Source organism: Callorhinus ursinus, unplaced genomic scaffold, assembly GCF_003265705.2.
Source record: "Callorhinus ursinus isolate GAN/ISIS: 27379988/994484 unplaced genomic scaffold, GSC_fseal_2.0 scaffold51, whole genome shotgun sequence".
In the NCBI taxonomy this organism is placed as follows: Eukaryota; Metazoa; Chordata; class Mammalia; order Carnivora; family Otariidae; genus Callorhinus; species Callorhinus ursinus.
In genome coordinates, this window is record NW_027397113.1 from 3,834,476 (window position 1) to 3,845,942 (window position 11,467).

The window sequence follows — 11,467 nt, forward strand, 5'->3', positions numbered from 1 at the left end:
AGCCTGGATCTGGCTAATGGCTGATGTCACCCTAACGGGTGTCACTGGCAAGGACTCTGATGCCGTGGGTGGGTGGAATCAATAGGAGAGAGTGCAAAGTTTGATTAGTCATGTCTGCTATGGGCACAGGATGGGTCGTGCACACTGTGGACACGTCTATTATCCTGCCGTGGACTCCCAGAAGGAGGTCGTGGTGGGCAGAGTCTAAATCTAGCCACTTCACCTGACATATGGGGAAACTGAGGTCTAGAGACAGCACAGGGCTGAACTGAGTTTATACAGGAAAACAGAGCAGAGCTGAATGATGGGGGCTTTTCTGAGAAATAGGGAGGAGGAGGGATCAGTTAACAGATCTAGTCCACTACTCTTTCCCTAGTCCTCATTCTGAGAGCCCACTTCCAACCTCCCCTGCTCTTACTTCACTGAGAGCCTTGGGAAGACTCGGTTTGTGGCCTGAGATTGAGGAAGGAGGGGCAGTATGATGGTCCTGCTTCCCTGGGAACTGTGGGGGATGGTTGTCTCCAAAAGGGCACGGGGTGCACTCGAAGGACGTAGATAATAGGGACTTGCTGAGAGGCGCGAACACAGGATGCTCCATCTGGGTAATGGCACAGGCGCCTCCTTATAAGGCAGTACTAACGTCTAAGGCCATTTTTTTTCGGAGGACAGCTCTTCTCAGCGGAGACCTGTCAGCGTTCAGGAAGGACAGGCTCTGTTGATTATCACAAGGCTTGCTGATTGAATTTGGTAGAGGTTTCTACGTGTGCTACAATTCCTCTAAATCAATGAAGGGGACAGAGACAGAGGCCAGCTGATCAGACTAGTGGAAAACAGAAAGTGCACGGGCCCGGAGGAGAGGGAGGTTGGCAGCTTTAGAAACTTGACCTAGTTGTGCATTCCATACATGCTGGCTGGGGAAGGCAGCACAGTCGGGCGTGGGAGATGGACCGGGGGCGGCTATGCCAGACGGGGACCCCCACCTTCTCCCCTGTCTCGGCAGTGTGCGTTCCAATCCAGGTGTAGTGCGTTTCCGTGGGTCCGGCTTGCAGCAGGACAAGGGGATCCTGGGGGAAACTGAGTGGGTCCCCTTCACCCAGGGTGTGAACTAACTCACCCATTCTGACAGGGGCGGCCCACTGTAAATCCCAGTAGATAATTCCTCTCCCAGGCGCAATGGGGCTGGGTGCTCTCAGCAGCAGAGCACGTCGATCTTCGGTGAGAGTCGGGGTGATGGCTGTCTCCCACTGCTTCTCTACTTCCGCCGTGTTGGGGGCCTCACTGGGGGTCCCCAGTCTGGCATATGGGACGATAGGCCCTACTGGTAGGTTATTTCAGTGCATCAAGACCTGGGACAGTACTTTAGTTCACCCAGCCGAGGTGGTTTCACCTGTTAATAATTTAATTTGCTGCTTTCAGGGGAGCCGCTGCCCCCCACTTTGGGCCGGAGGCACATCCACACCTTTGGGAGGCGCTGGGCAGTGCCCTCCGCCCCAGACACGCTGCTGACACAGTGTTAGTGCGTCGGCCGATTAAGGCCGGTGCCGGGTGCCAGCCCGGAGCCCCTTCTCTGCAAGCCTTGTGTTCCCACTTCCAGTCCTTTGCAGAAAAGGACCCCTGTGCCTTAGTGGTCCTGTGAATGAGTAATTACAAGGCAGTGAGGTTAGGGTCTAAGGAGATGCTGCCCAGAACCCAAGCACCCATCATCATCCTTATTATCAGGTATCATTGTTAACTTTTATTGAGGTGTAACACTCAATAAAATTGAGGGGCGCCTGGGTGGCTCAGTCTGTTGAGCCTTTGCCTTCGGCTCAGGTCACGATCCCAGGGTCCTGGGATCGAGACCCGTGTCTGGCTCTCTGCTCAGTGGGGAGCCTGCTTCTCCCTTCCCTCTGTCTGTTGCTCCCCCTGCTTGTGCTCTCTCTCTCTCTCTCTGTGTCAAATGAATAAATAAATCTTAAGAAACTACCAAGTTTCTTTAAATTTTTAAAAAATTTAAAAAAAATTGAATTTGCAGCTTTAATACTCAACTTTCCCCTTTCTACCAACCCTGCTGCTTGCGGGTTGGAGGGGGGATGGGACCTCCATTCGGTATCACGCTTTATCGCCTGGTCTGGCAAACCATGACCTTTGACATGTGGCCCCCACTGACCGTCTAGTCAATGAAGCCATCTCCACATGGTGGTCAGTTTCTCTAGTTCCCTGGTCTGCATGGCAACGAGCGACAGCTTGGGTTAAGCCACACGCAGTGTCCACACAAACCAAGGCATATATAGAGGGAGGGGGCTGACAGAATCAATCAGCCAGTCGCTCAGTGGCTGGGAACTCTGGTGGATGGCCCCAGATTTCTGGCAATTGTCTTGGGCGTTGCTTAGAGCACACAGGACCTACTATTACTGCAGTAACCATGTCACTGTACCTAAGGGCAAGCAGGCATCCTTGGCAGAATGCCATCCTGCTGGGGCACTGTGGTGGCCACTCTTCCTGTACCCAGTTGGCCCGATCCACTCCAGGGTCAGTCGCTAGGGCTTGGCTGCGAGCTGGAGCATCAGCTTCTGGATTGCGAGGGCTTGTGCCTTATGCACCGAGGCAGGAAAACCAGAGAGACTGCCTCAGGCTCTTGCAGGTGAACCCAAATGTCGTTCCACAGATCCTGTCCCCACAAAGCCTCATTCCTGATTCTTCCCTCAGCTTCCCATTGTCGGAGCCGTCAGGTTAATCCCTTTCGAACAACTCACTGTCAGTGCAAAGGGCGAAAGGCCATGGCTCATGTGTAATCACTGGCCGGACTGCTTTGAGCTCAGCCTGCCAGCCGCTGTGCCCGGCGGCCATGCGGGGCTCTACCTGGAGGAGCACCGTGTACACAGGCAGGAACCAGGTGCTCTCCGGGGGCGCTGGGTTTCCTCCCTCTTCCAAAGCTGGGACCCAAACCCTCAGGGCATTGTCCCTTTCTGTGCACCCTGCCACAGTGCCTGGCTCATACCTTCCAGAGGCAGAGACACATCTAACTCAGACAGCAGCCCTGCCTGGGAGATGCCCAGAGCTTTAATCTGCTTCACTAGTATTTTGCCTTCTCAAGGTCGGCTTGCTGCACTGGTCCCCAGTCCCACAGGTGCCTTTTCTTTACCAGGTGACATAAGGGACAGAGGCACTATGCCAGGAGGGTATTAAAAGCCATCCCAAACCCCCAAATCCCTACAAAGCCTTGCACCCCCTTCACATGCATAGGGGCTGGATAGGCTTGCCCCTTCTCAATTACAGCTTTGGGGACAACCTGAGTCTTATCAGTCAAAACCCAAAACCTTACAGCAGTGCCTGGGGTTTGGGTTTTCTGTAGGTTTAGCCCCATCCTCTCCTTTGCGGATGTTCCCGCAAAGCCTGCAGGGTGTCCTGCAGCAGAGGCAAATCTTCCCTTGCTAACATTATATCATTAACGGAAAGGGCCCATTTCACTGATGTGGGGAAGGAGGGCAGGGACAGGTCCCCGGCTGCCACCCCACAACAGATCGTGGGGTTAGGCAGGTAGCCTTGGGGGAGCGCTTGAAAGTTTCATCATGCTCCCTCCCACATGATCTTAGTTATCAGAAACCTCTACTTGCCAGTCTTTTCCAAGAATCTCCTGGAAGACGAAGCACTTTTGCAGGAATACAAATGAGGGTTCAGTATAATGCACCTGCCAAAGGAGCCTCTCCAGTAGTCTGTATTTTAAATTCTTACTTTCCTCCTTGCCTTCAGTCTCTGTGGCTGATGTTTTGGTTCTCTCCTGGGGTGTTCACATTTCAAGCCTGGCCGTTTTCCCAGCACACAGGGGACAGAGAAAGAACGCCAAGTTTTCTCCTAGGATTTTTGGGGCCACTGGGGTCATTTAAAAATTTTCTTGATGTGAGGGCTCAGACAAGTGGCACAACATTCTCCTCCTCATCTCCCTCCCTTTTGCAGAGATTCCACCTCTTAGCACCCCAGGCAGGCTGTCACGGGGCCGGGTCTTCCCCTGGGGCAGCCTGCACCCTCCCAGCTCTGCAAACAGCATGCTGAGCTCCCCCCACCCACCCCAGCTCGTCTACTGGCCTAAGGCCCGCTGAGCAGGGGATGCCGCAGGCCCTTCTCCAACCTCAGCAAGTCCCACTTCCCCACTGGACCTGCAGGCTCTGGCTCCGGCCCCGGACTTACAAACCTTACAAACGAGACGTGTCTTGGGTAGCAGCAAGACGGGTGGGCACCCCCGCTGCCCGCCAAATCTTCAAAGTTTATAGAGAAAGAGGCCTTAACTGGGCACAGTCAAGAAGACCGTGCTGGTTTTCAACATCACGCCATCGTCCATCTCACAGCTATGTCCTCGGGGCAGCCTCTGGGAGCGGGAAAGGCAGGCCGAACCCACATTCCAAGGACAGGGGAGCGGGGGGGGGGTGAGGAGCCTCGGAGTGCCCGGGGCCAGTGCATGGCTCAGCCCGCAATCCCATTTTCCCATGACCTTCCCCAATAATGGATGGATGAGGTGATGGGCAGTTGGGTGGCAGATGGGTGAACTGATGAGTGGGTAGGTGGCCCAGGTAGAAGGGCCTGGGTCTTAGAGATGCCTTCCCTCCCCACCCTTGCCCCAGGAAGTCATTTCCTCAGAATAAGCCCTGGACTGAGAAGGGAGCCCGAGGGATCGAGAAGCATCAGCGGGGCTCCGGGCCACAGTCTGGGCAGTGGGGCCGCCGAGCAGAGAACAGAAGAACCTGCTCATTGAAGACTCTCAGGGGATTTTGCTGCCCTCACCACACCAATCTCATCCCCTTCTTTGCCCTCTTGGCCATCGGTTGTTGGGGTTCAGATCGGGCACAAAGCCTCCAAGGGAAATGTGGCTCTGGGGGGCCGCTCTGGGGCGAGAGCAGCCCCAGAACGAGACTCTCGCTCGCCTCTAACTGGTGGAGCAGGGTCGCGTGACTGCCTCCTGTCTGCCAAGAGTCTGCCTCCCACCTTCCACTTCTAACCTGGGGAGGTGGGTCCGAGAGAGGCCACAAGCACCCCCTATTCGCTCCACCCTTCCCAGGTCCCCCCGTGTTCCTCTCTCGGGCACGGCTGCGCAGGCCCAGGCCAGAGACAGTGCCATCCAGACATGGAGAAAGTTTTGTCCTGCTGCTTATGACCCAGCAATGCAGAGCTGTTCAGAGAGCCTGGGACTTGTCCAGGCCTCAGCTCAGCTGTTCCCTCTGCCCAGGGCGCCCTCCCTCTACCTCAGCCCCATTGCCAGCTCCACTTGGGGTCTGCATCTCCCACCCTCTTGCAGCCGCTCCTCCACCTAGAGGGCCGGGTCCCCATCGCTCCGGGCCACAGCGGTACCGGGTGCCCTGGGGCCTGTCCCCTCGACTTCTCGGGGTCTACATTCCTTTCTCTTCTACAACGGGGTTCCCACTTCCCTCTTAGAATTGGCGTGAGGGTTAAATGGGACCCCCACTCTGGGGCACAGTGGAACCCAGACTCCCGGGAGCTGCACCAGAGTCCTGTTGCCCCGAGGCTGAGCTGTGGTCCCAGGAGTAAGAGCACCCAAAACACTGAGCCAGCCTTGGCCTCCGTCTCGTTCGCATCCGCTCGATGACCTCTCTTGGGGGCACGTGTTCTGGGCCCCTCGGAGGTCAGTACCCCTACCTTAGAAATACCCGCCAAGGCTCGGATCGGGGCAGGCTGGCTTTGGCCTCCCATGAATCTGTTAGAGATAACGTGGTGTTTTCCCCTCCCGAGGCACAGGTGGCACCACATGATCTCGTTAAAGGTCAGCTGTCAGGTGCACACGAGCCCTTTGCGGGCACTACGGTGTCCTCCTGGGCCCGCCCTCGCTGTGTGAAATCCGCGGACTAAGGTCCAGACTTCGCGGAAAGTAACCGCACAGCAGGACCATCGTCCGCTCGATGGCCCGTCAGGGAGTCACCCTGAGTAAACTGTGTGGGGTGGCCGGCTTCGTTTTCTGGCCTCAAAGTGCCTTCTCAGTTTGGGGGATACTTTACTGCTCCTCCCCCCGCCTCCAGCACCAGGGTCCCTTCAGGCTCAGGGGGCAACGTCAGGCCTCGGCGCTGGATCCGCGGTGGTAACAGGTCAGTCCAGAGTAGGTCATTAAGAGAAGCCACACCGTGTCGTTCCTCCCCCGACAGGTTCTGACTCCTCTCTGGGCCTCTCCTTCCCCAGCTGTAGTGAGGAAGTGGAACCCGTTACCCCTCCCAGTGCCCCTGCCTTTGGCCAGGCCGAGGTCTGCGGTGCCCGTGTGTTTGCCCAGCTCGTGACTGCCTCTTCATTCCCTCGCTCCTCCTAGGCCGGGAGAGAGCCTCACTCCCGTTCCACAGGCAGGAGCCAAGGCCCAGAGAAGGCACTGGATCTCCCCAAGTCACACAGCTCGTCAGGGATGGGTGTCAGAGCCAACCAGGGCCGGGGGCCCCCCTCTGGCTCCTGGGGCTCAGAGGTGGGACCCAGCGCTGGCTGCAGGCTCCGGGGGAGCTGCAGAGACTCAGCGTCTGCACCATGCCCGTGCTGGCCAAGCCGGCGGCCCAAGCGGCCCGCCGCCACTACAAGGGCCGTGACCTCAACCTTCACCAGCACCTTCCTCACCTGGAGTGTCCTCGCTGCTGGGCGGCCCTGCCCAGGACTGAAGTCCGCGCCTCAGACCGGCCCCTTCAGCCACCAGCAGGCCACATCCTCTGCCCGAGATGCCCATTCTTCCCTTTCCGGTTCAGAAAAATCCAGACTGATGGCACCTTTTCCAGGAAGCCCGCTCTGACCCCAGCTGGTCAGGGGCTCCTGAGTTCCCCAGACCCAAGGTTCACCTCCGATCAGCCCCACAGGCTGTGTTTGCCTGTCTTGTACCCCCACCACCGTTCACACCTTCCTCTAGTAGGTATTCGCTGAGCCCCACCTCTGAGCCAGGCTTTGTCCAGCTCAGGTGAAAAAATGGGGAATAAGACAGAAGTGTTGTCCCCAGCCTGCTGGGGGAGATAGAGGAAGAACCCAGCAACCACAACCCAGGAGGCTAAATGTAGGGGTGGGGACAACATGAAGCATCTAACGTGGCCACGGGTAGCCAGGGAAGGCTTCTTGGAGGAGGTGGCATCTCAGCCAAGCCCCAAAGGGTGAGTAGAAGTTAACTAGGTAAAGAGAGGAGAGGAGATTCCAGGAAAGGGCCCAGCATGTGCGAAGGCCTTGAAGTGCGGCTGGAGTGAAAGCTGATGGGGCAGGCGGGCAGGCAGGTAGGGCTGGGCTGAGGGTTTGGACTTGATGAGGCCAGTGGGGAGCCAGCAAGGGCCCTAAGCAGGGTAGGAACGGCCCTGGCAGAAGAGCCCTTGAGCTGCTCTGTCTCTCCTGCAGGGTCTTGGGGACGTCACTCCTGCGCGCAGCATGAGGCTGCCCTCTCATTAAACCCCTGTTCCCTGACTGAGACTGTGAAAGGGTCGATACCCCCTTCCTGTTCCTGCAGTGCCAGGGCCAACGTGGCCGATCCATACCAGGTGACAGGGGCTGGAGAGCTGAACCAGCTGCTGCGGCCCAAGGCTTCAGGCCAGCCTTCAACTTTGTCTTTGACCTGCACAACACCATGGCCAACACGGGCACCTGTCTTATCACGGAAGCCGCTCACAACATCTCTGTCAAGCACCTGGGCTACCACCTACAGGTGGCCCTGCCCCCCAGAAGGCAGAGGGAGGGAGGGTGGGGAAGGGGTCATTTGAAATGGTGCCACTGCCTCTTGGATCCCCTTCTCTGGGCGTCAGTCCCTGGGGGGCCTGCCACCTGCAAGTCCACCAGGCTCTCTGGTCCCTTCCTTCCCTGCTTTCTGTCAGAGGGTGGAGAAGGCTGGGCTGGGGTGGGTGGTGCCCTGTGCGCCCTCCATGCCCTCCCCATGCCTCCCAGGTAGGCGTGGGGCTCTGCCCCACCCCTTCCAACCCCAGCAGAAGGTTTACTTACACCCTGGCCTCCATGGCCAAGGACAGAATGCGTGGGTTGTGACCTCAGGAAAAAACGGATGAGGGGGCGGGGCCTAGAAGGGCGGGGCCGGGGCCTGGGGCCCTCTGGGGGCGCCAGCCTGACCCCTCCCCTCCCAGTCCCCAGTCCTGGAGCTGGGACCCCAGCCTCAGGGCGTGCTGCGGGCAGACCTATTCACCAGGATGAGGACTCTGTGGCCAAAGTCCTGGACTTTATCGAACTCTTCAGCCAGGCTGAGAGCTGTGGGGACTTGGGGCAAACTGAGGCCCAGAGAGGCGAGGGCCTGGCCCAGGGGCCATGGAGCCAGGTTCACGGGTGGGCTGGGAACCAGGCCTGCGTGGCCCCCACGGCCCACTCTGCCCTGGGCCTGGAGCCAGGGACAGGCTCACACACCCAGCCTTTGGCACAGGTCCGGCCTTTCCTGCTTTGGAGCTGGAAGCCAATAGAACCGTGGGCAGCGTGGACTTCCCACGTGCACTGAGGCTGGGGACCCGGCAGGCACCGTGCTTCCTCAGCTGCCAGTGTGTGTGTTATGGTGGGGAGACTCCTGGGTCACAGCTTTGTTATCAGGGGAGACTGAGACCCAGAGGGAGGGACCTCAGGTGCCTCCCACAGAGTCATCAGGACCTGAGAATCAGGATCAGACAGGAGGCTGCCCCCCACACCCTGCCCCTACTGCCTCCCTGGAACCCCACAAGCAGGCCTGGCACTGAGGGTCACGGAGATCTGCACAGCACCTGCAAAGGGCAGGAGGGGGCCCCTCAGCAGCCTGGACAAGCCTCCCCCGGCCGCAGACGGAGGAGGGCAGGGATCTGGGGCAGCCACTGCCCAATTCACCTGCCTGGAGGCACAAATATGGAACCCTCTCTTTGTTTCCCAGTTAATTCCTCGAGCATCCCTCTGCACGTTAGGGAACCCAGCAAATCCTTCTTTCTGCAGGCCTCCTCTTCCTGAATGTTACAGGAATCCTGCTTCTACATCTGGCAGGGAGGAGATGGAGAAGAACGGGCAGCCCACCAGCTACCGCTCGGCCTGCTGCCACGTGGGGTCGCTGTCGAACAAGGTGCATACCCTCCGTGGCCTGTGTGTCCTGCGGTGTCCCCGCGGCGGGGCTGCCCACGCCGGGTGCCCAGCCCTAGCCTCCTTAATAACTGTTCCCCAAGACTCCCAACTGGCCTTGGGGTACGGGAGAGGCCTCAGAGGGGGCCACATGCTCTGTTGGCTCCAGCCCTCCCGCGTCCACCGCAGCGATCTGCTCCTGAGCCCCGTGAGCCGCCACAGCCCCCTCCTTCTAAGATGCGTTCTTGTGGGCCACGGGGTCCTCTCCTGCCGGCGGAACTCAAGTGGGGACCCCCGAGTATGAGAGATGAGCAAATGTAATACTGAGCTCCTGCAAAGATGGTTTTCTGTCCCAGGGCCCTCCACCTCCTTCCTCCATCAGCCCTGTCCATCCCTGTGGGGACAGCAGGGTGGGCTCCGGCTCCCCCCCCCTGCAGCAGAACACCCCCCCACCCCCGCCATGGGAATGGCCAAGCCTAGGAGTGACCCAGCAGACAGACCTGCCACGTGCTGAGGGCACCGCAGAGCACTGGCCCAAAAGAAAAAGAAATATTGGAAAGGCTTTGACATTTCAAAAATTGTTTAAAGAACCAAAGTAACACTTGTAGGAAAAATCAGAACTTGGTTGGATTTTTTTGCTCTTCTTACAGCTTGTGTTTTATCTTGAGGTGTTCTCTGACTTGTAACAACATTGTGGTGGAGGGGGCACCATCTTTCTAGGGTTTAGGGCTGGGGCCCACTTCCTTACAGATGCTAAGCCGTAACAGTTATTTTGAGTGATTTCCACAATTATTTCTTTATTTTTATTTATTTATTTGAGAGAGAGAGAGCATGAGTGGGAGGGGCAGAGGGAGAGGGAGAGAGAGAGAAACTCAAGCAGACTCCATGCTGAGCGCAGAGCCCGACGTGGGGCTCGATCTCACGACCCTGAGGTCGTGACCTGAGCAGAAAACCAAGAGTTAGTCGCTCAACCGATGGCCCCACCCAGGCGCCCCTGACTTCTTCCCTAATTTAAAAATTTGGTAAACTTTTGTATTATTATTATTATTTATTTTTTTTTTTTTACCAAGAGTAACCAAATTCCAGTTTATTAGGGTTACCCACAAGCCATGCACTGGCTTCTCTTGATTTCTAGGAAAAGATGTAGACACCACAGCTTCAAGTTTTGTCTTAGGACTTTCTCCAAATTGTCCTCACGTCTTCATCCACAACCCAGCCTGCTTCCTCTATCTTCTTGCATCCAAAACTATATAAACATTTTTTTAAAGCTCCTTTGCACATTCAATGACTTCTATAAAATTGCAGGCCTTTTTCTTATGAACTTCTACAAAGCCAAAATTTTCCCTTCATGTACTTAACTACATATTCTAATGTATACACTGGACTTTCTGATTATTCCTGTAAATTTTTGTCTTTTAGCCTATTAATTAGAATTTGGAATCCTAACTCTCTAGGTCAATGTAGTAGGTTATAGGTACTACAGTTTATGACACCTGAAAATTTCAAAAGTATTTCTCATGGGTCTTTACCCAAGTTGTTGAAGAAGATGTTGAATGAGAGAAGGTCCAGGACTTCTGTGATCTCTCTCCAGGTTAAAACCAATCTTATCAGTACTTGGGTCTAACTTTTGAATCCACAATAAATAAATTCACTCAACTATTTTGCAGGGAAGAGATTGTTGTTTAGTAAATAGAGCAATGGCCTGAGATTCCTATGAACGTGATTCTGAAACAAACTTCGCCACTGACTTTGTCAAGATTCCTATGAACGTGATTCTGAAACAAACTTCGCCGCTGACTTTGTCAAGTTTAACTAACTTCTCTTGAACTTATTTGGAAAATGAGAGGCCTCCATTCCCAAAATTCAAGTATTCTATCATCCGGTTCCTATTTCCCCACAAAAAGAGACACTATTGTACTATCTCTTTAAGTACCCATTTCCTGTCTCAAGAGACAGGGCAATAACATTTCTCTTTGGCCTAATTCAGCAGAAGTAAGTCCTACAACATGCTCAAGAACAGAGTCTAATTTCAACTCAGTCCACAAACATCTGTTAAGTGCATACTATGTCAAACATTATACAAAAGGGCCTCTAAAATAAATCACCAACAATAAAAAACAAAGTTAACTAGAAATAAATCCCGCATTCCCAGACTTTGGATCTGGGCCGCACCGTGGAAGCATGTCTCGGCCTCCTTCCCACGGACACTTAGCCACGGCAGTTACCACAGCATCAGTGTTGATGCATTTCACTAAAGGACTATGTCTTGTCCCTGAATTCTCTGAGATACTCTCTCATTCTTTTTTTTCTTTAAATTTTTTATTGTTTTATTGTTATGTTAATCACCAGACATTACATCATTAGTTTTTGATGCAGTGTTCCATGATTCATTGTTTGTGCATAACAGTGAGCACCCAGTGCTCCACGCAGAACGTGCCCTCTTTCCTACCCATCACCAGGCCAA

The 11,467-nt window shown here is 55.3% G+C and overlaps 1 protein-coding gene across 1 annotated transcript in view; it reads left to right on the forward strand.

The window, feature by feature from the left end:
- Positions 1–1,230: 1,230 nt before the first annotated feature.
- The window catches only part of ACY3 (aminoacylase 3), an 11,466-nt gene continuing 1,229 nt past the window's right edge, over positions 1,231–11,467 (forward strand). Inside the window, 11 exon segments of the mRNA XM_073883294.1 lie at positions 1,231–1,321; positions 1,417–1,516; positions 6,006–6,071; positions 6,432–6,788; positions 7,442–7,524; positions 7,527–7,872; positions 7,914–7,957; positions 8,071–8,133; positions 8,136–8,186; positions 8,342–8,418; positions 8,421–8,465. Of these exon segments, the coding sequence (XP_073739395.1) occupies positions 1,231–1,321; positions 1,417–1,516; positions 6,006–6,071; positions 6,432–6,788; positions 7,442–7,524; positions 7,527–7,872; positions 7,914–7,957; positions 8,071–8,133; positions 8,136–8,186; positions 8,342–8,418; positions 8,421–8,465 (1,323 nt within the window).